The sequence below is a fragment of the Xylocopa sonorina genome, chromosome 7, assembly GCF_050948175.1.
Source record: "Xylocopa sonorina isolate GNS202 chromosome 7, iyXylSono1_principal, whole genome shotgun sequence".
Taxonomy (NCBI): Eukaryota; Metazoa; Arthropoda; class Insecta; order Hymenoptera; family Apidae; genus Xylocopa; species Xylocopa sonorina.
The window spans coordinates 6,718,780-6,744,395 of NC_135199.1; the positions used below are offsets into that span (position 1 = coordinate 6,718,780).

The 25,616-nt window shown below is 38.6% G+C and overlaps 4 protein-coding genes across 6 annotated transcripts; 1 reads left to right on the forward strand and 3 right to left on the reverse strand.

Annotated features, from left to right (window-relative positions):
- Positions 1 to 232: 232 nt before the first annotated feature.
- LOC143425542 (uncharacterized) lies at positions 233 to 3,169 on the reverse strand. The gene is made up of 5 exons (XM_076898435.1): positions 2,914 to 3,169; positions 1,537 to 1,795; positions 1,189 to 1,409; positions 752 to 1,105; positions 233 to 658 (listed from the first exon to the last, which is right to left on the reverse strand). The coding sequence occupies exons 1-5, from the start codon at positions 3,167 to 3,169 to the stop codon at positions 507 to 509; spliced, it is 1,242 nt and encodes a 413-aa protein (XP_076754550.1). The 3' UTR covers positions 233 to 506.
- Positions 3,170 to 3,755: 586 nt separating this feature from the next.
- Positions 3,756 to 7,604, forward strand: Iswi (nucleosome-remodeling ATPase imitation SWI). Its single transcript, XM_076898409.1, has one exon. It carries the CDS (start codon positions 3,922 to 3,924, stop codon positions 6,955 to 6,957), a length of 3,036 nt encoding a protein of 1,011 aa, XP_076754524.1. The 5' UTR covers positions 3,756 to 3,921; the 3' UTR covers positions 6,958 to 7,604.
- Positions 7,605 to 10,624: 3,020 nt separating this feature from the next.
- LOC143425545 (CUE domain-containing protein 2-A) lies at positions 10,625 to 14,151 on the reverse strand. The gene is made up of 5 exons (XM_076898438.1): positions 14,013 to 14,151; positions 12,987 to 13,076; positions 12,437 to 12,773; positions 12,113 to 12,286; positions 10,625 to 11,897 (listed from the first exon to the last, which is right to left on the reverse strand). Exons 2-5 carry the CDS (start codon positions 13,073 to 13,075, stop codon positions 11,637 to 11,639), a joined length of 861 nt encoding a protein of 286 aa, XP_076754553.1. The 5' UTR covers position 13,076; positions 14,013 to 14,151; the 3' UTR covers positions 10,625 to 11,636.
- A 2,605-nt stretch (positions 14,152 to 16,756) lies between these two features.
- On the reverse strand, positions 16,757 to 24,744 carry LOC143425533 (uncharacterized). Of its 3 annotated transcripts, XM_076898421.1 has the most exons (7): positions 24,298 to 24,744; positions 22,965 to 23,138; positions 22,619 to 22,871; positions 22,347 to 22,469; positions 18,132 to 18,403; positions 17,694 to 18,044; positions 16,757 to 17,608 (listed from the first exon to the last, which is right to left on the reverse strand). In XM_076898421.1, exons 2-7 carry the CDS (start codon positions 23,076 to 23,078, stop codon positions 16,988 to 16,990), a joined length of 1,734 nt encoding a protein of 577 aa, XP_076754536.1. In that variant the 5' UTR covers positions 23,079 to 23,138; positions 24,298 to 24,744; the 3' UTR covers positions 16,757 to 16,987. The 3 variants fall into 3 exon arrangements, with proteins under 3 accessions (XP_076754536.1, XP_076754535.1, XP_076754533.1); XM_076898420.1 differs by lacking the exons at positions 22,347 to 22,469; positions 22,619 to 22,871; positions 22,965 to 23,138; positions 24,298 to 24,744 and adding exons at positions 18,769 to 19,343; positions 20,197 to 20,240 and having other exon boundaries at positions 16,758 to 17,608; XM_076898418.1 differs by lacking the exons at positions 22,347 to 22,469; positions 22,619 to 22,871; positions 22,965 to 23,138; positions 24,298 to 24,744 and adding an exon at positions 18,769 to 19,418 and having other exon boundaries at positions 16,758 to 17,608.
- Positions 24,745 to 25,616: the final 872 nt, after the last annotated feature.

Below are 25,616 nucleotides of genomic sequence, written 5' to 3' on the forward strand. Positions count from 1 at the left end.
ATTTTAGATGTTGCGAAATATTTAATAAATATGTATTACAATATCCGAAGATATTATAAGTTTATTGTACTTGAATGCACATACTTCCAAATCTTTTTACCGCTAGAAGTGACTAAATAATTCTCAGTGTATATTATCAATAATTAGTACTACACTTGTAATAAATAAAATCGTACTTCAGTATCATATTAATATGTATTAGGTAAAGGTACATCAACGTAGCGTCTTAATTATGCAGTATATTTCTCATCTCTTTAATTGATTTTAATTACAAGTAATTTTCCTCTACACCTAATAGTTAGAAATAAAACGAGAATAATCCTGTAAGTGTTTTAAAATTGAAACATAAGAAATGTAACTCTTTAAAAATTATTTTAAATAATGTTACTCTTGTACACTTTCTTAAATTAAAACGTTTGTGACTGCTCCATTTACTGGTACATATGCTTAATGCTCACGAACACTCGTGAATTCACAAAGTGTAACAGGAGTCACGTCGTACTTCGTCATGACTCCGATATCTGCTGTCTGTCTAAAGGAGGACAGTTCATGTGCCTTAAATTCCGCGGGCCAACCATGCCTTCCTGTACTCTTGCGCATTCGCTCAACCATATCGCGACATTCGCTACTTCCTCGGCCGATAAACGTGGACCTATACCTTAATAAATTAAAAGAGAAGTTAAATGAGAAGTTTCGTTCAAGTTGAACGGAATAAATTGACGAAAAGTTAGGATGCAAGAGTAATTCTTACCAGGAACATTTGGATAGTACTTAAGCAATCTCGAATCTAAAATCTTTTTCTTTCTTCTTCCTTCACTCGCAACTCTACGTTCCTCCTCTGTGCTTCGAACGCTAGTCTTCTTACTCGAACTTTCTTCTGCACTGCTGCTGTTACTAATCATGCTCTTCGCAGATACACTTTCGCGTTTCATCGATCTTTTTTCAATAGCACGTTCAGATCGTTTGCTAGAATCAACGTCAATAATGGAAGCTTCATCGTTAACTTCCGCTTTTAAAGTTCTCTCGCTACAAGAGTCTTGTTTCGTTTCATCCTCCACCATCTTCTGGCCAGTGTACCTTTCGCTTAATTGTGGCGTTGTATCAGCTGTGAAAATGAAAAGACAATTCATTTAAATGCTGCGAAAGATATACAAGAACAATTTATATTCAACGTTCGGATGCATTTACATCTTGTAGAATTAACATCGCTCCTTGATATCAGTTCCAAATCTAAATTCACATCAGCTTCCGTATCTTGGCTCGCGATTGAATAAACACGATCCATGAAACACCTTTCCTCGTTGGATTCCTGATTCGTCGGAGAATCAAAATCATATACGATAAATTCTGTTGGATCCTCGTCGGTAGGGTCTCTCTCACTTCCGTCGCAACGAAGTCCCGCTAAATATCTGTTGAAAAAAGAGTCAATCAATATTTTATAATATTTATGTAAAATAAAATAGTAGCGTTTTGTTTGTTTTTATACATTAACATTTTCTAATAATAACAAATATTGTATAGGTATACATTACACACCCATATATCTCCAAGAAAAACGTAACTGGAACCATAGCAGATCCACCGTCTGGTTCATGAGTAAACAACTCGCAGATCATAACCATAGTTTCGAAGAGATTGGAGCTTAAAAGACCAACAGCAATGGCTAGAAATTTCTTCACTTGGCATTTTCGTCGAAATTTCCCAATCATCAGGATCAGATTTAAGTCCCGACGATCCAAGCACAAACAATCCCATCGTCGCAGTATCGTTTCCACAGGTAACGATTTATTGTAATCTATCGGAGAAATATTATTTTTAACATTGATTTCATATAAGTTTTTCTTTTATATATACCCAGACAACACAGCAAATCACATAACACTTCCAAAAAATAATTTTATTATAATTTATTGTACGTATTAGTAGTTTTACTGTAATTTATTTTATATTTTCCGCTTTAGAGGTAAGAGAGAGAAAGATATATAAGAAAGCTATAAGAAAGAGTGAGACAGATTATACACACTCTACTCTGGAACCCCTAGCGCCATCTCTGTGAAAAGTGCTCAAACTGGTCGTTCAGCGTTATCGACAGCGAAGTAAACTACTGAAGACTACTAGCGCCATCTCTGCGCAAAGCACTGAAACTAATTACCGACCAGTTTTCAGCGCTTCTCCAAGAGATGGCGCTAGTAGTCTTCAGTAGGTTACTTCGCTGTCGATAACGCTGAACGACCAGTTTGAGCACTTTTCACAGAGATGGCGCCAGAGGTTCTCGAGTAGAGTCGGTACCAACTGTCTCTCTCTTTCTTATAGCTTTCTTATATATCTTTCTCTCTCTTACCTCTAAAGCGGGAAATATCAAATAAATTACAATATAACTACTAAAATACAATAAATTACAGTAAAACTATTGAAATACACATCCCAATAACACAACTTTGTCACAGTAAGAGCACTGTGATGTCACTTGCGCTGTGTGATATTATATATTTATATTATTCATTAATAATATATATTATTTATGAATAATAAATACTACATATTGTGCAGTTTTAATAGTAACGTCATAATTTATAGAAACATCACAGTGCTCTTATCGTGACAAAGTTGTGTTGTCAGGGATATCTTTTTCTTTCGTTTGAAAGTTACATTATCGTATTTTATACGTTGAAGTAGCTGTTTCCAATTACCGTTGTTCCTAATTGGGGAACGTTCCTTTATATAACTGAAACTGATACTCTGAAATAATTTTGCTTAATTCTACTAACATCATTTTAGTATTTAAAAGGCTGAGGAATCAAAAATTGGTACCAAACGGTTTAGTAATATGTATCTAATACTTCAAACGCTAGGAATACGATAAAACGTTCAAGCGAAGCAAGAGGTTATTCATAATCAGATAATGGTATATACCTCCCAGTTGTCGGAGTAATATTCTCAGGAAACCAAGGGTTAAACCGGAAGCTGTACACGGTGGAGGGTACTCTAATCTCGATTTCGTCGGTGGTTCCTCTCCATTGGCCAACGCTCGAAAATACGAGCTGGACCACTTGAGTAAATCGTACGGTTGCGTTCGAATAGCTGCCTTGCAGAATTCTTTCAAGATTAGTGGCAAATCCGGTGGCACCACGATTTCCTGTTCCGAGACCGATTGCTCCGCGACAGACATTGTCCTCTCCTCCTCTCGCTTCCGCAAATGTCCGTGACTCCGAGAACACGATCGTTGGTAGGGAACGAATCGAAGATTTCAAGAATTCAACAGTATGTGGTACGAAGCGGAGGGAAATATTAACTTGAGTATCGTAGTATTATACACAGTCTCGCCAAGTGTATCGTTTGTTGCCATTTCGCGGGATTCCGTCGTCTAGGAAACAATATCGATGTAAAGAGATCAATTCCTGGTAAGAATAATGTTTCTTATTATTACGAACTTGGGGAGTTCTGTGTAATTAAACTTACGGTAAACAGCTACTTTTTTCATCGTTGCATTTCTTCTTTTATACAACAGAGCGCAATTTTCATTCTGTAAAAAAGGAGTATTTCAATTATTTGTTAATTATTAAAATAAGTATCGAAACGTTTTAAAGTTACATTTCTTATCCAATGCGAGAATTATTTGCGCTCGACGACAGTATCACATTCGCGAATTGGTACTTTAGTTTAAAGCACATTTAAACGTTCTCGCCGTTGTCGCGGCGTACTCGACGGGTACATATAGATGGCGCCGCGTTGCGCTTTTGGAGGGATAATGCGATCCAATATGGCGGCGTGTGGTGTTGTGCGTTTGTGAATGTCAGAGCGAAGGCCGGGTGTAATACACAATTAATCGTGGTTAAGTTGAGCGCGCATTCGCGTGTATGTTGCATTAATTAAAGTTTCGCTCGTACACGGAAAGGAAAGGTTACAGAAAGCCAGACGAAAATGTCGAAAGCGGACGAGAATGCGGACACAGGGGATACGGGGGACAATTCGAATGAATCCTCGGCGGAAACGACATCGTCCCGCGGCGGGGGGGACTTCGAAACGAAACTGGAAACCGATCGTAGTAAACGATTCGATTACTTACTGAAACAAACTGAAATATTCTCCCATTTCATGACGAACAATCAGAAGGACAAAGCTGGGAGTCCGCTGAAGATCAAAGCTGGCAGGCCGAGGAAAGTGCAGCCAGAGAGTCAAGTTAAGACTGACACAGGTGATCACAGGCACCGTAAGACAGAGCAGGAGGAGGACGAGGAATTGCTGGCGGAGAGTAATGCCAGTGTCGCTCCAACAACGCGTTTCGAATCGTCCCCGCATTACATCAAATCCGGTGAGTTAAGAGATTACCAGATACGAGGCTTGAATTGGATGATATCGCTGTACGAGCACGGTATCAACGGTATCTTGGCCGACGAGATGGGTCTTGGTAAAACGTTGCAAACGATTTCGTTGCTGGGATATATGAAACACTTCAGAAACATTCCTGGTCCGCACATAGTCATCGTTCCCAAGTCTACGTTAGCTAACTGGATGAATGAATTCAAGAAATGGTGTCCAACCCTGAGAGCGGTTTGTCTCATAGGAGACGCAGAGACCAGGAACACTTTCATCAGAGACGTTATGATGCCTGGCGAGTGGGACGTTTGTGTGACATCTTACGAGATGGTCATAAAAGAGAAGTCTGTGTTTAAGAAGTTCAATTGGCGTTACATGGTGATCGACGAGGCTCACAGAATAAAGAACGAAAAGTCAAAATTGTCAGAGATATTGAGAGAGTTTAAAACAGCCAATCGTCTTTTGCTGACAGGCACACCGTTACAGAACAATCTCCATGAACTGTGGTCTTTGCTCAATTTTCTATTGCCGGACGTGTTTAACAGTTCAGACGATTTTGATTCTTGGTTCAACACTAATAGTTTCTTAGGTGATAATTCGTTAGTCGAGAGATTACACGCTGTGCTTCGACCATTCCTTCTGAGACGTTTGAAATCTGAAGTGGAGAAGGGGCTTAAGCCTAAGAAAGAAATCAAAGTGTACATCGGACTTAGTAAAATGCAACGAGAATGGTATACAAAAGTACTGATGAAAGACATAGACATAGTTAATGGGGCTGGTAAAATCGAGAAAATGAGGTTGCAGAACATTTTGATGCAGCTTAGAAAGTGCTGTAATCATCCATATTTGTTTGATGGCGCCGAACCTGGACCCCCTTATACAACCGACGAGCATCTTGTTTATAACTGTGGTAAAATGGTAATCTTAGATAAATTGTTGCCGAAATTACAGCAACAAGAATCACGAGTTCTTATATTTAGCCAAATGACTAGAATGTTAGATATCTTAGAAGATTACTGCCATTGGAGGGGTTTCCAATATTGTCGGTTAGACGGTAACACGGCACACGAGGACAGGCAACGTCAAATCAACGAATACAACGCACCAGGAAGTGAGAAGTTTATTTTTATGCTGTCGACTCGCGCGGGCGGTTTAGGTATTAATTTAGCGACAGCGGACGTAGTTATTATTTACGATTCTGATTGGAATCCACAAATGGACCTGCAGGCGATGGACCGAGCCCATCGTATAGGTCAACAGAAGCAAGTTCGTGTATTCAGGTTTATCACAGAGAATACCGTCGAGGAGAAGATCGTGGAACGCGCAGAAGTTAAGTTACGTTTAGATAAGTTAGTCATTCAACAGGGTCGATTAGTGGACGCGAAACAGACGGCGTTAAATAAAGATGAAATGTTGAATATGATCAGGCACGGTGCAAACGAAGTGTTTGCATCGAAAGACAGCGCCATCACGGACGAGGATATAGATACGATCCTTCAGAAAGGCGAAGCCAAGACCGAAGAGATGAAACAGAAACTGGAAAGCTTGGGAGAATCGTCGCTACGTAACTTCACCGTGGATGCACCGACGGATTCTGTCTATCAGTTCGAAGGTGAGGACTATCGTGAGAAGCAAAAAATTTTAGGTCTAGGTAACTGGATAGAACCGCCGAAACGTGAACGTAAAGCGAACTATGCGGTGGACGCCTACTTCAGGGAAGCTCTCAGGGTATCCGAGCCGAAAGCTCCGAAAGCACCAAGACCTCCTAAGCAACCGATCGTTCAAGATTTTCAGTTCTTCCCGCTACGATTGTTCGAGTTACTCGATCAAGAGATATACTATTTCCGGCAAACAGTGGGATACAAGGTCCCAAAGAATCCAGAGCTCGGATCGGACGCAGCCAGGATTCAAAAAGAAGAGCAGCGTAAGATAGACGAAGCTCAACCGCTGACGGACGAGGAGGTCGCGGAAAAAGAGAAGCTTCTCACGCAGGGCTTCACAAATTGGACCAAGAGAGATTTCAATCAGTTTATAAAGGCTAACGAGAAATACGGTCGGGACGACATCGAGAATATTGCCAAGGAAGTGGAAGGCAAGACTCCTGAAGAGGTGATGGAATACTCAGCCGTGTTTTGGGAACGTTGTCACGAGTTGCAGGATATAGACAGGGTAATGGCTCAGATCGAACGAGGAGAGGCAAAGATACAAAGACGCGCAGGCATCAAGAAAGCTTTGGACGCCAAAATGGCGAGATACCGTGCCCCCTTCCATCAGTTGAGGATAGCGTACGGGACAAACAAAGGTAAAAATTATACCGAGGAGGAGGACAGATTTCTTGTATGTATGCTACACAAACTCGGTTTCGACAAAGAGAACGTCTACGAAGAGCTTCGCGCGACGGTCAGATCAGCGCCGCAATTCCGTTTCGACTGGTTTGTGAAATCACGCACAGCCTTGGAGTTACAACGTCGATGCAACACGTTGATCACGCTGATAGAACGTGAAAATCAAGAACTGGAGGAGCGCGAGAGGCAAGAAAGGAGAAAGAAGGGTGGCAGTATCGGCGCGAAGCCCGCGTCCAAGCGGAAACAAGAGAATCTACCTGCGCCGCAGGATAAACCACGGAAAAAGAAAAAATAAAATACAGATCGAACGAAGACACGCTTCGGACCATTAATATATCTTTCCATCGTTCATTTTTCTTCAAACATCAACGATCCACCGTCGTTCAAATTCAAGGGGACCTGTAATCTGTCGCAGCCTCTCATTCCCTGCGATCTACAGTTTCACTGTAATTACGTCTTATGACTCGCTTTTTTTTAATGATAATCGATCGATTCTAGGAGCTACCAAAACAAAGAGCAAAAAAAGAAGAAACAACAGTAGAACAGAAACGTATTTATTAATATCAATGCATAAGTGGATTGACAGCAATATTCTAAAATGGCTCGGCGTGTCACCTCGAATGTAACGATAGCTTTTTATATTTATATGTACCAGGTGATGTGACTTCGATGCGTCAGCTCGTGGAGTTACGCTTATCAGACATTGATAATAAAGTTAAAGGAAAGCGAGACATTTTCTTTTTATACGTAATATCTAATTATTACAGAAACGCCGCTATGTATGTATTACACCATGAACCACGTATGTACCTTGATTTAATTTTACATGGATAATTGTAATACAATGTTACGTGAACGATTTTATTTATTTGCTACGATTTAAAAAGGCATTGTAATTCGTTTTACGAATAAAAAATATCATATGCCGTATCATATGAAAAAAAAATCAAGCACGATCTATTCTCAGTTATTATCCTGAGTGCAATATTAACGTAACGCATGGAAAAACGATTCTTGTCCAAAAAGGAGAAGAGAAAAAAAGCAACTGATGCGACGCAAAGAATAATGGAAAGCGACACAAGAAAGCTAATTCGTGATCATCACTTTTATATTTATACATGTGTAGCTGTGTATATATTTATTGAATTTCAAAATTCTTAGAGCAACGAATGAGAAAAGAATATAAATCGACTACTTGTACCTACATCGAGTCGTAGCAGACATTCGTTAATGATGTAACATTCTGTATAAATCATGCATACATATGAAGAATTGATCATACATACGACTTGATGGACAATACAGAAGTGCGCAAAAGATTTCAAGGCGCATAAGATATGCAGAAACAATGTAATTATACATTTTAGAAGGCTTCCACCCCCTTTATATGCACAGATCCGAAAGAAGTATAATCGCATATACATCAACATACACGCTACATTACTTAAATTTTAATATCCGTTCTATAGAAGGACTTTCTATATCTTTTCCATTTAAATTCCAGTTAATCGGTTATAGAATTTATACGAGATTATATTGCACGAAACAATTATAACGAAGGGGAACGTTTTATTATATTATTACATGAAAATGAATCGGGAAATCGCGTTAACTGATAAAATGCAGTTTCGTGGCAAATTTTATTGAGCACAAACTGTTCGTTTACTGCTTTTGTAAAATTATCATTCCAATGATTAATTATAATATATTTACAAATCAACGAGAAAGTAGTTTTATGATATAATGTTTTGCTCCTAATGCAATTGTGCTCGCAGCTCTGAAAACGCTTTATAATTAAAACAACAATTTAGTAGAGCACCCTTTAAAGTAAAATTAACGCTCTAATTCTCTTATTATTTTGTATAAATTAAATTTTTTGTTGAATCGTTAAACGTAAAGAAATTCATTATTATCACCAGATATAATATTTTAATAATACAATTTGTATATTTGGTGTTATACTTGAAGGCTATCGAAAGCAGTGTTCCTCCTCAATCACACTAAAATTACGTTAAAATAAATTGATGCAAACACTGAATCGTCCTTAAAAGTAGAACAATATATACAGGAGTAATACTATCTATCCAATTAACGATATATCTTCCATTGTCGTTTAAGTAGTACTTGCGTTTACTAAGGCATTCTTTCAATAAATTTTTCACTTCGTTATTTTACAACAATGAGAAATATATTAACGTTTAAATAATAATACGCATGTGAGAGAATTTTTGGAAATAAATATTTTTTAAATATCAAGTTCTAAATGGTCAAATTATATTATTGCAAGAAATAAAATAAGCCACAGAACTGTCGTTTTTTAAACAATGATCATTAAAAATATGTGTATATGTATATATGTGTGTATATCAATGTAAATGTATTAATAAATTCTAATGTTTTTGTGATCGTAACTTCACATTCATAATAAGAAATTAGATACATGTTAGGATTATACGTAGAATCGCAATATTATTGATTAAAAATACACACATATGTTACATTAATGAAGAAAAATTCGCATAAAACTAAAGTGCCCCACTTTATAGTAATTTTGCTTATCCTACTGTTTTTATTTTTGTTTTATTTTTTGTTTTTTTTATAGTTTTATTTTCTTTTTGCCCTTTAATATCTCTTTAGTGTACCGCTATCTTATTCTATTACACGTACTTTCGGATATCTTACAGCAACGTCGTTCTGTCTGAGAATAATCGGCAGTAGAGTACATTTAGTTTACAGCGAATACAATATATGCTCATCGTTCAGTAATTACAATTATTAGAAACAATATACTCCTCTGTAGTATCATATAAATCACTTATGACAAGGACCGGCCCAACTGTGAGTTACAAATGTATTTGTACATGTATTTTCCTTTTCCTTTTTTTTCAGAAAGAAACTAAGATTGTCAGGTAATTGAAAGAAAAAAGAAAAAGTCACAATGAGAGTTGCATTACGAATTAATAGGAAAATCATACATTTATTAGAATTGATAATAAAAATAACAAATGAAGTTCGTTCGATATCAGAAACTAAATAGCGTGACAATGGGCCCAACCAAGATATGAAATAATATATCAATTTGCATTTCCGATTAATTACGCCACTTGCATCAATCAAATCGGTAGTTATTGATGTATAATCATAAAAATTTGGTGTTTCTACGAATTTATTGTTTAACCACGCACTCTAACATAATATGTATATATTATTGCGAGTGTACATCACTCGGCTCTTGTTAATGTTCTAAGATTTCATTGATTATATCTGACTACACTTTAAAGTTTGCAATAATAGCAATAACAATAGTAATACTGGTAAATTATATGGCGCGGTAAGCAATTCTTTTTATCCCGCTTATACATCTAGTACATATACATATAATATTTTTGCGTGTACATATTCATTTATTTATTTATTTATTTATTTATTTATTTATTTATTTATTCATTCATTTATTTATTGCCTACCTAATACGTATACTAAAACTTATTAGCCAAAATCTACAACTCGATCATTTTTTTTTGCGATACCAAAACGTCTAGTATGCACGCGATTTGTTTCCGTTATAGAAACGGATATTTCTTTTTTTTCGCTTTTTTTTTTACAATCATTTTTATATTGAACTCCCGGTGAATTTGGATTATATTATAGACAATCATTATTACTATGCATGCTTAGAATAGTTATTTATTTGGAATCTTTGTCAAAATTTCTCAAGTAATGTGCACATAAAAATTCCTAAAGTTCTCTTTTATTGTTGTTATATAAGAAAATGATTTTCTTGCGAAGATATTCTATCATTTACTTTGTTATCGTCCTTAAATGTATTTTAGTTACATAATTAATAAGATAATGAGAGATAGAGAGAAAGAGAGAGAAAGAGAGAGAGAGAGAGAGAGACAGACAGACAGAATGGTACAGAGAAATATTTTTCACTCAGTTTCAATAACGTTTCAAAGCAATTCAACTGAGCTATTCTTATTTAGTTAACATTATAAAATATACAATCCTAGCCTACTCGAAAAAATATCAGCACATGTGTATCCAAAACTTAATAATAATAATAATAATAATAATAATAAAAGTAATGCAATAATCGTATTATGTTCATTGGGAACATAGTAAAACGCACAGCAGGTTTAATAAATAAAGTATGCATATTATACTGACATAAAAAAAGGATATGCACGTATGAGAATGCGAAGTAGAACTACCGACATTATATCCTAGAAATTAATTTTTAAGTTGAAAGAAAAAGGAAAACGAGCTTATGGTGGTCACTTTTTACTCAGCAAATACAATTCGCAAATTATAAAACAAACTTTAAGTTAACATAAAATTAAAATAAACTGCTTACACATATAAAAAGAAAAAAAAAACAATAAAATATAAAATTGCCTTCTGCAACTATATTTCTGATACTGTACGTGACTTTACTGTGTCGAAAGTTCGTTTAAACTAGAATTATTAGAAATTCTTTCTGTGACCATACATACTCGATACAGAACAGGAAGTTTCAAACGTAAATGAAACATTATACGTTAACAGGTACTTATACTGCGATGTAGTAATGATAAAACATAGTAATAATATTAACCATATACCGTCAAAGAAAAATTTTCATTAATTAGTATCGTAAACGGTATATCACATACATATAACGAATATGTATTATACATATGCGATGCAAAATGCTACAAATCTCTTACATCAGATCACAATAACGGATATCACGCTAAAAAAATAAAAAGAGAATATTCCTAAAATCGTTCGTAAAAATAACTGCGGACGAGACGAATCCAACTGATAGAAGAAAGAGAAGGAACAAAATTGATAGTGCTGTAAATACGTAGACATTCAACACCCTGTCCATAATTCCCCTATAAGCAAGACAAGAGAATCTAAGTGAAAGCTTTAACTTGAAATCAGATGCCTCCAAGGGGGTGGATCGGGGGGTGGAGGCAAAGGGACTGGTTACGGCCGACAATGGCCCCTTTTTCTACCACCTTCGTTCCCATCCTCCTCTTCTCCACCCCTTCTCACTTCGGTGTAACGTTCACCTTTCACGCTTACAATCTTGTTATCGAGATAGCGTACTAATTTTTTTGGTTCCGTTTTCGGTGCTACTGGACGATGCTCGCGGGAGTCATCATCCCTGTCGACGTAACTGTACCGTGCAATGATACGTGATTTCAGTTCCTCGTCGTTCACTCTGGTCTTGTTGCGACCGTTCGGCTGTGCAAGATAATTACGCTACTTTATGCCGTTTAACTAATAGTTGTTAGCTAACCGGTTAGCTATTATGTAAATGTAGGCACGCATACGTCAACGTTAATAGTGCCTTTGAATTGACGATACATTTTAAGTACCAATAGATGAATATGTCGCAGTAGATTGTAACATATGAAAATAATTTAGTTGAAGATCTAGTGCGGAAAATAGATACTTACCGTTAAAAACGCAAGATTGCTAACAATGCTTTGGCCTGCTTCTTGCCTATGAAGAGCAAGTTGTGCTGCCTTTGCTATATCGCCACCAGCAACTGCCAAACAATGCCTGGCCTCAGCTGGACTGGCGGTTGGAAACATTTCTTGTAAAAGTGCTACCTGATGCCAAGATGATTCCTAACAAGAAAGATATAACAATATTTTTAAGCTCTCTCAATACACTGAAATCCTTCGCCATAGTAAAGAATTATACTACAAACAAGATGCTCGATGTATAATTAAGGAAAAATTTATTAAAAATGAATCAAATATGATTTCAACACTTACTTCGGAGAAATATTCTCCACTGGAATCACTTCCAGCATCGCTCGTTTCTGAGAGATGATGAACTCTCATTGTCTGTGTACCTGGCGGTAACAAAGCACTTAAACTAATATGGCTCAATGGATCTTGAGGCTGACAATTTTCGTTCTCTTTACTCTCTTGCCGCAGTTTACTTTCAACATCTAACAACCATTTGGAGACTGCTTCTTTTTCGATGGTAGAAAATTCAGGAAGGCAGGCAGAGACCATTTCGCATAAACCATCGACATCGAGGTCTTCCTCAAGCGCACTTTCTTCCACCATACTCACCACATAACTCAGAACGATATCATCTATTAAACTGGAAAGAATACACTTTGATGCATACATTACAATGACACACTTGTGATATATATGGATTTCGTATATTTCTATTTAAAAAGTAGAAAATTCCCTCGTAATTCGATATTGACAAAAATGGAAGATACAATCTTTTAGTTCTAAAATACCAATCTAAAATCTTTTCAAGTTCTAGACAAAAGGTAACACTTTAGTTTCTCTTTCTCCTTTGTACCTTAATTGGGCAGTGGGTACTTCTTTTCTCACAAAACTAAATAAGGATTTTTTGACCAATTCTTCCTTTTCATCCATTGTACGATTCATCCTAAAACAATCACAATGATTTGTTAAAATATACTTATCACGATCGCTTAGAAGTCATTCACCACTCAAATATCTATGCTGATCTAATTTAATGTTTACAAATACAGATTTAGATAAATTTGTTCTTCTTTTTCCACTAATTAATTCACAATGCTTGTTACTCTTCATGAAACTCATCGTTTAATATAATTAATAGAATTACAACAAAACTTTCATTCAATAATTAGTCTGAAACTATTTAACAATTGTCATCCTGAAAATGTTGACAATGATGTCATAGAGATGCTATTGTTGCCAAACAAAAATCATTTAACATTTCAAAATTCAATCTATTCGCAAACGCTCATTCCAAGAAATATATCATAAAACAAGTCTATCGCGGATACTCTGTACGAAAAATCTCGACAGAAATAATCGTGAATAAACGTAGTAAATGAAGGAACCCGATAGAGGCAAAGCTTTGCGAGCACACGGAAGTGAAGCTCGATTTATTACGTAGCTAAACAATCGCGTCGGAAAATTTATTCCGTAGGACGAATTACGTCCGCGTAGAGTTATTTTGTTCGAAAAGGATTCATCTCTGAAAACCGATCGTGAACGAACGATCGACGTTCCAGTTAGGTTAAGAAGAAATAAGACAAAACCGATAGCGTACAGTCCGAGGAACGAATTTGCATACGATGGGGAATCATTTGACCATATCTTTATTTCATGCGAGCCAAGAAACAGTCGGTTTTATCGACGCATCGAAACGAGAGGTAGCAGCGAAATTGACAATGAAGAGAAACGAAAAAAGGAGCGAGAAGAAATTGACAGAAAGGTGGTAGTAGCGCCGGTCGCACGGACCTCTCAACATTTCCGTTCGTCCACGGTAATCAACCGATCCCGTCGGACAGCATTGGCCTGTTCCGCTGTAAAAATGCTCACGAATACGAACCTGATCTTATTCGCTTGTTCAAAGTCCCCGGATCGTACTTGAGGCTGGAAACTGATAAAAATTTCGTATACAAACAACCTTCCTCGATTTGACAGTTCGACAAGGGGAGGGGTAGAGATAATGTGGCGCCATCGCGGCCTACGACCTACTTCAGGATCAAATCAGCAATCTCACTACCATCATTTTAATAATGAAAGCAGTTTTAAACGAACTACTGCCACGTCTGTATACTATATCTAAGCCATTTTACCTCGCCTACGACGAACAAAATATATACGGATTTTTATACGAATATCGTGCTCCACATTATATTCCTGTGAACGCAAAAATTCGATTTATATCGGAGGGATGATATCGATACTCTGCTGCTGAACGTTGCATTAATATTAATTTGTCGACAATAAAAATCGCTTTGTAAATAAATCGACGGGAGATGACAGTTGCTTGTTGGATTTTTAATTATTAACGAGTCGTTTGTTCTACAGGAGTGCGCATTGAATCGCTACTTGGGCAAAAGGAAAGTTCATAGTAAGTCGTGTCTTTTGTTCGCTGTAATTATTCAATTTGAATAACGGTACGCGTATATGTATGTAACTGAATAATTGCATAATATTTTCATAATTCGAACAAACAGTTCTTTGTTTTAGATGTGTGACGTGTAAGGTTTTGAGATATTATTCGCGCGAATAATTGTACAACATTGTCACAGTAAGAGCACTGTGATCAATGGTTGTGATACACAATAAATTATAATGAAACTAGTAAAATGTACAATAATATAGAATAAAACTACTAAAATATACAAGAACTTATAATATAACTATTGAAATATACAAGAAATGCAATAGAACTATTAAAATATACAAAAAATTACAATAAAACTATTAAAGTATAGAATAAATTACAATAAGACTAATATATTGTAATTTATTGTACGTTTTATTAATTTTATTGTAATTTCTTGCATATTTCAATATTTTTGTTGTAAGTTTTTGTATATTTCAGTAATTTTATCATAATTTAGTTTATATTTGCCGCTTTAGAGGTAAGAGAGAGAAGGATATGTCAGAAAGCTATAGGAAAGAGTGAGACAGATGTTACCCATCCTACTGTAGAACCTCTGGCGCCATCTCTATAAAATGTGCTCAAACTGGTCGCACAGCGTTATCGACAGCGAAGTGAACTACTGAAAACTACTAGCGCCATCTCCTGGAGGAGCGTTGAAACTGTTTGGGTATTAGTTTCAGTACTTTCCGCAGCGATGGCGCTAGTAGTTTTCACTAGTTTACTTCGCTGTCGATAACGCTGTGCGACCGGTTTGAGCACTTTTCACGGAGATGTCGCTAGGGGTTCTATAGTAGAGTGGGTACGATCTGTCTCACTCTTTCTTATAGTTTTCTTATATATCTTTCTCACTCTTACCTCTAAAGAGGGAAATATAAAATAAATTACAATAAAACTAGCAAAATGTATTATATATTGAATGATGATTTATTGAAAAAGAATTATTTTGCTATAGGCTGTTATAGCAATTTTATTTTATAAGACATAATTTTTCACATGTTACAATATACATATATATTCCAATCGTACACGAATTTTTTTACAATGAACGTAACTTTTGTCGCTACCATCGATTTTAGCACGAACGTTGAATGTACTTTTACATAACGCTTACATACACGTATATCGTTGAAACGACAAATGATTACTTTTAAAACAAATTCACGTAATCTCTGCTGGAGTCCGGCAGAATCACAACGCGATAAAAAGTATGATAAGTTGTCGATTTATTAATTTCGCATGTTATTCTAATAATAATTTTTACAGCTAACGTATAAATGCACCGATTTTCTTTTCATTAATTTATTAGTAAATTGCCAAACGTCTTATTTTATATAATGCACATTTAAAAGGATGCAATTTCAGAATAAACAAATTCTTATCTAGTGCGAATAAAAGAATGTACAATCTTTTTATACGATTTACAAATATTAACACGTTGTACTGTATGTTGTTAAATGATATAGCGAAGAGACGAGGTCAACAGGTACAACTTTTTTCTTTTTTCCTCAAGAAGCAACATTATTTGTTGAGTGCTGGCTTACTCATGATCGAAATAAAAAGAAGTTAATCTTCTAAGTTTAGCAATGATTCGAATTAAAATTGGTATCGTTAAAAACAATAGAACAACTTTCCTATTGCTGCGAGAGTCGATTTACAATTACTAGAGCACTATAAAAAGTGTGGATCGATTCCTTTTCAACAAATAAATTATGATTACAATTAAAGGCATAAGAGTCATGTATTGTACTCAAAATTCTACAAGTCACACAACAAAACTGACTATAGGTACTTTAATTAATGATTCTCGTTTAAATCTCTCTTACTTTCTGGTATAGTCGTTTGTATAGAAATATTAGTTTCGAACAATGTACTTGGAGAGAATGCTCGAAAGATATATGCAGCCGCTACGATTCGTAGAGTAAGTGGTAAAAATAGTTTTACTTTTTAATCGCTTATGTTCTATTTACAATGTCGATGAAATATTTGTCATATTCCTCTGAGATTAAACGATAGTTATCTCGATATATAATTTTACTGTGAGTCTCGCTTAGAAACGAATGAAATTGAAATCGCATATATAAATACGTGTATACAAATAATAAAATGATTCATTGTAATGATAAGATTCCGTATCGTTTTAAACGGTATCACAAAAAAAAAAAACAATATGTACATTAGTTTCTCTTGCATTCGTTTTAAAAAACAGAGAACTCATCGAAATTGATCTCGAATTTAAATAAATTCGTACTTTAGAATAAGAATCTATAAATATACTTTCATGGCAATACTGGATAACTGTAAGATCTTTTCTTAAAGAAATCAAAAACGTAGGTACCGTTACTAGATTTCGATATCGTTATCGTTTCCATCAAACAATCCGAGTATTGAATCAATTGAACTTAACCATACTAAACCGGTTTCTTTTCTTTTGAACATTGTTCGTTTTCATCACCGCCTCCTTCTTCGCCGTCGTCAACCTCGGCAGAACTGTCATCCCTGGATTCCTCTTTGCAATCCTTGTTTGAAACAACCTCTGTCTCTTCGACTATGTCTTGTTCTTGTTCTAAAAAGTCCGTAGGTACGAATTCCATTTGGTCCTCGTTATCGTTTATATCAGGCGGTTCGGCTATCTCGCAGAAATGAATTTCTCTTTCGCCATCGGTGGCCTCGTTACCACCGGGATCATCCTCCTCGTGTAAACTCATAAGCTTGTCGAAGTTCGACGGATTCGAACTATCCTCTTCGTTATTTTCGGGGAATATTTCTGTAGGGCTAAGAGGTATATCTAAAGGCTCCAACTTAACAGTAGTAATCGGTGATGTTGGCGTGACCGGTCGTTGTAAGCGTATTTTAGTGAACGGTTTTGGCTCGATTGGTTCAGAATGTTGTCGTTTTTGCGCACGTTTTGGACTAGAAGGCGTAGAAACCCCAGAAGTGGAGGGTTTCTCTTTGGTCTCTGAAGTGGCTCGAGGAACTGGCTGCGATACTAGCGGCTTCGATTGCGGGATAAGTAGCGGTGGCTTTGGATTCTATGAAATGAATGTATTTTATGAACAATACTCGGAAAATAAATCACTTATTTCGGTTAATGAAGAAACAAAACGCGTCTTTCACCTGTGAAGAGGGATTTGGTCCGGCTAATCCTTTCACTTGCAACGCTTCGGCTGCGTTCAACAACTGCGGCAATTTGTCATGGGCTACATTTACTTCCCCGCGGTACATAAATTTGACTAGTGCTTCGACCTCCCAAAATTTAAGATCCTTCATTAAGATAATTGGATGCTGACACGGATTCTCGCGTAACAAATCCGCGAGATAATCGCTGCACGCTGACAATATCATTTTGTGACATTTTAACGAGCGACCCTCGCAGGCTAATGTAACGTCAACGAACTGTTCAGTGTCTAACAACGATGGAAAACTATTTTGCATGTTACTGTGATAACTATTCCATCTTAAACAAACCTAAAAGGTATAAGTATGAACATTTCAATTGCTGGTATAGAAATTGTTACTATTTTATTGTCTTTCATTGAAGTTATCATTACTTACCTCCGTGGGCTGTTGGTGCACAATATTATGAGGTATTCCTTGAGTGGTCTGTCGTGGTGGCATTTTGATAGTTGTAGGTGCAACTTGCTTCACTTTTAGAGGTATGGTTTTTAATACAAGAGTCTTTGGTTGTCGTTGCTGCTGTTGCTGTTGTTGTTGTTGCTGTGATATAGGTGCTGGTGCAATGTTCCTAATGTGAGATCTTACCAAAGACTGCGCCGCTATTCTTATAGTCTTCCCAGTCGAATTACTTTGAGAAGGTGATTGTAATACTGCAAAAAGAACTTTCATTACGCCAATGCTCCAATAACACCTAATAGATCTTAGAAAAAGACAAACTAATCTATTTCCTGTGACACATCCACTAAAATGACTCTCCGGAAGATATTAAGAACTCGTGCAGTTGCACAGGCTGCATTTGATATGCGTATACTCAGAAAATAAAAAGCCACTTGGGTACAAATCTGAATATTATTCATACCGTAAGTACAAACTTGATGTCCCAAAATCTTATCCCATGTAAACATCTATATACTATATACAGTACTCGTAGTCAACAGAGTTGAAACAATTACCAAGTAACGTTGCATCACTCAGCCGAATTGTAAAACAGCTCCAATAATCAACTATCATTTACCGTGATAGCGACTGCCAATCAGTCTGCCACCGTGGTGCACCCTAAGGTGTCGATGAAGATTCGTTGTACCGCACTGTCGTGGATTCGCACCGCCCCTGACTACCACCGCTCCGCAGATTCTGCATTGGGCACGCAGGGGATCGTTCGCACACAGATCGAAATGCGCCCATACCGCGCTCGGGTTCGTCATCGCCCGGAGGCTACGTGCATGGGAACGAACGCGGTGCGCGGCGCCCGCATGCCGATTGCTCGACGACGATGGTGACAGGGACGGCATCTCGCTCGCCTCCAGGTAGCAGTCGTCCTCGTCCTCCGGTTCTTGTTTCATCGCGACGTCCTCCAGCCGGATGCCCTCCACGATATCCTCGTTGGAAGACGTGATGACCGGTTCGTCGCGATCCCTGTCACGTTGTTGCTCCTGCAGGAGACGGCGGGCAGTCAGCTTCACGGTGTCCTTGCAGGCCACCAGTACAAGCCGACCCGCCGTCGTAGCCGTCGTGCTCGTTCTTGTAGCGCTGCTCTCGAACCCGACTCCCCGCCGATCTCCGTCTTTCCGTTCCCGCGGCACGTATTTTCTGCGGACGAACACACGATGTATTCTACAACCGAGCCCCCACATGTGCAACGCTCGGCGTGTCGTCAAAACTTAAGATCCTTAAAAAAGGGTCGATTTCTATGAACGTTACAGACGTGGAATCCCAGCTTAAGACAACATCGTGCAAAAGCAACATCCTCGCTCGCGGGTCATGGGCAGAAATTCAAAGAACGATAGAAGGGAGGGAAAAGCGCGTGGAATTAAACGGAGAGACGGGCCTGTCCATCGCTAACGGATTTGAAAAGATGAATTCCATGACGACGGCGGTTCATTCTGTCTGTAGGAGGATCTATAAACGAGGTTCGCCGATTTACTGCGGTCGGTCAATCGAGAACTGTGCCACGTCGTTTAACCCATTTCGAGCATCGAGTTGAATAGAAAATTAGATCATCCGATCGTTAACGTATAAATCGGTGATCTCAATGTCAGTATCACGATCCCCGGCTGCGAGACAAACAGTTTCGTACAAGAATGCGAAGAGAAGTGCGCGTACGAATATGTTTGAAGTTATTTAATCGTTGAATTGTATCGAAAGTGATACATTGAAAATGTCTGGTAAATAACGAGGAACCTTTATCCGCCGTTATAAATATCATAATTGAATATAAACGTGTCAATGAAGGAAAATATATTGCATAATCCGAATACAAAGTGTATCGTGAGGTATAAAACGAGTTAAATATTTAAATCAACGGTATAATCAGTCGGCCGACGATTCACAAGTAGACTAGTTTTTTTAGTATGGTGTTTCTATAAAAAGCGCGAACGATAATCGTCCGGTAGATAAAATATATACATATATATGCGCGTTCATCCTCCTCGTTTCTTAATACCTCTCTGTTTTTCCCTCTCCTTTTAGCATACCATGTCATCGTTCAACAGACGATGCACGGATAATACGTATTAACGATTTATCCGATGAGAACGTGCGATAGTATACCACATGTACGTTACGCAGACTAGATCGATATTGCATCGCAACGTTGAAGACCGTACGTACGATCGACCATAAACGCGAAATGATTGAATTTCTATAAATCTACTGTTACGATCGGAACCGATCTAAAAACATCTACGGAAGCTCTACTCCATCTGCAAGCTTCCTTTCTTTCTTCTCTGCCCCCCCACCCCCTAGCCCCCTCTCTCTTTTCTGCTTCTAAATCACCCTCTCTCTCTCTCTCCCTCTCTCTTTTTCTCTTTCTCTTTCCCCACCATCGGCGAATGTTTCCCGTTCCTATACGCGCTCTCTCGATCCTCCTCACTTCTCTCTTCTCTCTCTCTCTCTCTCTCTCCGTCTCGTTCGCGTTCTCTTACTCGCTCGTTTGCTCTGACTCGGTCACTCCCTCTCTTTCTTGCCTCCCCAGAGATCTCAGTCGAGCGACCGGCTATAAAATGGCAACCGTTGCGACCGAGCATGATATCGAGTGGCACACGCCACTGCGCTTGTCTACTGTACCTCTGGTGCTTTTTTTTCTCTCCTGTCTCCGTTCCACTCTCTTTTCGCCGTCTATTGCGTTGTCACTTAGCCCGATCCAGTCGTTCGATTCGCTAGGCTAGGAACCGGTTCGATTTCGTGTAGTGCACGCTGCCGAGAGCCCGTCCTATACCGACGACGATGACCACGCGACAATTATCGACCCCCGTACGCACAATTCCCAGGAGTGATATTCGGGCCACACTACGAATCGTCCGATACCTTTCCTCCGTGCTCCGAATCCGTTCCCCCGATTCAAATTCACACGAAGATCGGACACTGGGCCTCCTATCGCGTCGTTCTCGGCCCGTCTAATCTCGCAACCGTGTAAACGTTTCACGATTAAACCGGTATCGGATATAGTTATGTCCCTGAACGTTGTAACGACGGCACAAGGAAAGAGTCCCCCGAAAAATTCCGTTCCTCCTCCTTTTCTGGTATACCTTGCGACGGACGAGTAATATACCAGGCAACGAGCGGAAGCTCGCCGAACGCGAGAGTGTGCGTGAAAACCTTAAGGGACGTGTTTCTTTCTACTCGATCGACAGAATCGTTACTACGTTCCGAGTGGGCTTTTTTTTCCTTTCCACGACGCGTCCCGACAGTGTGGCTCACTACGAGAGCGGAACGATTTTCCCCGAAGCCGAACCCGGGAGTGACTAAAATCGAAATCGGTGGACGAACAGGGGCGCGTCAGGGCGCGCATGTGCGACGGCGCCGCCGGTCGTCGACGCATATTATCCGTACCGTGTTTCGTGTTGCTATCGTGTGCGCGTTCCCGGGTCTCTCTTCGCTAAGGAATTACTAACCGACCTGATCACGTTCGACTCACTCGGGCCTCGTCGCGCGAATTCTCATCGATCGGGAGCCGCTTCTACATGGCTCCACTTTTTTCTTCGCGCGCATCTTCAAGAACTTCCGCCATCTTGAAACTACGGAGACGCAATTGAAACGGTATCGTTCGTTAATTGTCTCTCGCGTTTTCATTCCCCCGTACGTGTCCAATTTCCACACGGCGATCGCCCTTTGAATCTCCCGGGCCGCGAACCAAGGCGCAAACCAAGCTTTACGTGATATCTCTCAATTTGAAAGTTATTAAATAATACAATTTCTGAGCAGAGTATTCTCGTAATGACCATCCGATTTTTAACACAAATGTGCTAGGTTTCATTTTCTTCTCTAGAGACAGAGACAGAGAGAGAAAGAGAAAGAGAAAGAGAAAGAGGAAGAGAAAGTTTTTAGTTTACAAATGAAAAATATTTATGATCGCTTTCAATTACACTAATTACTCGACTAATTTTCTCTATTCTTTACCCGCCTTCTGGAGAGTCATTTGATATATTTGATTAACTTTCTACATCAATACTCTATAACTTATTATAAACAGCGACATGTATAAAAGAAAAAAGAACAAATTTTAGTGGACAAAAGAAACATTTTAATAATAAAGTACGCGTTTCATTCAACACAAATTCTAATCAGCAAGTATAATGATAAAAATATACTTACCTTTCCTGGCTGTGGCTCGGGTTTTTGGTCTACTATCATCCCGTTCCTCCAATGCATCGTCCTCTTTGTGAACCACTCGCTGCGATACATTCTTCGCAGACTTCAGTGCAGATCCTTCCACATCTATGAACCATAGAATTTCTATCCGATTCTAGTCGAGCGATAAGAACATCTTGCAACCCGTTTCCGCGAATCATAATGCTCCAAACTTTGATTAAACAATCGGCGGGATATTTACGCCGGTTTAACGAGGGAAAAATTAGTTAACTTACTTGTTAGCACGCAAGGTTTGCCAAGAGCTAAGTAACGTTTCCTGGCAACCTGAGCGGCTGCAAAATCTGGCTTATGGTTGTGCTCCATACGCACCCTTGGTTTCGTACAGTTCGTGGTCGTGATAAGGCTGCCTCTGCAATGCATCGTTCTGCCAACGCATCTCCATCGGATGTTGTACGGTTGTTTCTTGTGCAGCGTGTACATGTAACCGTGATGAATTAATTTTGGTCCGCCTTTATTCGATAGTACAACCTGTAGCGTATATTGACGGAGATAAACACCCACCTCTGTGTAACTAACATCTAACGAAATATTAAACAGTTCTTAATTGTCTTTGTTTCGTACTTCCGCTACGTTCGGATCGTCGTCACCGGAATTTTCAGCAAACGACGATGTCGAAGCTTCCTCTTTGATCTCCATGTTGCTTTCGTCAGGCGTAAATTTTGCGCGTTGCGGCATTTTGTTCTCCTTTATTCCCTCCGGCAGTACGCGACACCGCGAACGCTTCGTCGCACCGATCTACAAAAATGACTATTTTTGCATAAAAAAATGAAAAAAATAATTGAGGAAATGTTAAGAGTAGATATGTAATGCATTCACAAAATTGTAATCTTCTAATTAATTTGCATAAAGTAAAGTACGCCTGAACGTATAATACATAGGTATCTATATGGTTCAGACTGCAGATTTACTTCTTCCCAACGTTTCCATAAAAAAAAAAATGGTTCCGCCCGTTGGGCTCCATTTTTGACCGCGAACAGCGGAAACGGTTCTCGTGTCTAAAATCCGCGCGACCTACCGATCCCAAATGATATACCGACGCAACAATTTTGCAATTGCATCTGTCTGCTCGACTTCTATTACTGTGAAATCGTTTAAACGTCTCCGTATCTATGCGCGCGCCAAAAATAGCCCGGTACGGAGAGATGAACAGCGGATCTATAGAACCTCGGAAATCGTACGTGCTAGAAATTTCAGTGTGTCCTACGTTAGTCCGAAGACCGAATATTTCTATACTCTTTGTTTGATCGTATTAGTATTGTTCGCGCGGGCCTAAATTCGCCACAAACCGTGTAAGGAAGTAGAATCGAAAAGTAGAATCTTTTGACTATTGCTTAACAATGTAATTCTAGGCGTTAAAAATATAGTAAAAGTGGAGAACTACAAAACAGAAGGTAAGCGACGATTCTAAATCGATTCATCAATACGCCAATTGCTATTATATTGGTGCTCGTAGATGTAACTGACCGAAGATTTTATTTAATTTGTTGCTTGAAGGTTTCAGAGTACGTGTACATGTTCATAGTAGGACAAAAGAAGATCGATCGTTTCACACGCTTTCTTTCGTTAGTTACAAAAGTGTAACAGTTCCTCCTCTCAAATATAAAAAATGGTAAAGTCCAATACCTCACGATATACGCAGAGAAAGATACATAGCGACATCCTATCTAATTTTTCGTAATATAATTTCAAGTCCCAACAAATATGATAAATATGTAGAGCGAGAGAAGTGAAACAATATTTCTCAACTCGTATACATATTCGTAGGAGAACATGTATGTTCCTGTATCACGAACGGGCAGATAAAACAAATCGTGTTAATTTACTCCGCCATCCGGACCATCATACGAAATTGTTTTCTAAGCGAGAGCAAACAATATCAGATAATAATACTCACGTGTTATTGACACGTAATTCTATCCGCAAAATCCGCCGGAACGTCCAAAGTACAGTCATGCATATATAAATAAAATACCATGGAGCCGAGCAGGAGTAAAGAGTAAGGAGAACTCTGGCGATTCTTCGGAGAACTTAATCGCGATTCTTAACCCGGATCGAGACGAATCGATATCGAGGGAACAAGCGTGACCAACCAGCCGAACCAAGCTGCGTTATAGCCGTTTTCGCTGAAACTGACGAATGGTCAATGAAAATGGCGAAACGCCGCTGATCGGATCTTGCGCAATAAACGCCAAGCTCTGGAACGAGGAATATGGCACCGGACAAGAGCAATCAATGAACGGCACTATGGCACCCGTTCTATTCGCGCTGGCAATGATCGCGTTCCACGCTTTTACCATTTACGCACCGATGGCGCGCAACGCGAACTTGAACTTAAAGGGAATCACGCGCGTCTCCATCAGATCCGCGATAGCGTACGCATTTCAAAACACGCACTTTTGTGTCGCATGCAACGGAAAAAAATTGACAGCAGCGACACGTTCCTGGCTTGGCCGAAACGAGAACATGTGCGCGCACCGCAATTATGATTTCATTGCGCCATACGATTTTTGTATGCTTAAATGGATCCACGCGGTAACAGATCGACGCGGAAGTCGGTAAACGCGATAAGGGATTCGGGATTGGTAAAATTGGAAACATCCGTATCGTCGCGGACAAATGTTAATAACTGGTATCCGCGATGATGGCCTGTAATTGAATGGGTACTCGTTGCCTTTAGGCCATTTGTATTATCGACCAATTAATCCATCAAATCAACTTCTACAATTTATTTTATACCTGTTCCTCTGTTTTTTGTTTTCTGAACGTTAACTTAGTTACGAGCAATAGAATCATCGAAAAGGCCAGCTAACGAGACGTTTGAAAGGTACGAGACTGTAACAAAAATGTACGCAGTTTAAATCCTTATATTTTCGTTTCAGTTCGTTAACCTGCCTGAATTCAAAGATCAAACACTAAACTGGATTTCAGGTTCCAAAGGTCCAGTTCTACGCGTTACTTTCATAATGACTGGTTAATGTTAAGCAGATGAAATATGCGTGAAATTGCACGTGTATTTAGGAACAAGTTTTTTATTTCTTTCAACAGACATGTGTTTGAAAAATCTAAACTACTGTGCTTATTCAACTTCGAACTTATCGAACAAATAACGAAGCGGAAAAAATCCATTATTAGTTTTACGAAGAGAGACAAAGTCACTCTCTTTGTATAACCATTCGTAGGCGGATAGGGGCTTTTAAAAAACCCACGTCAATC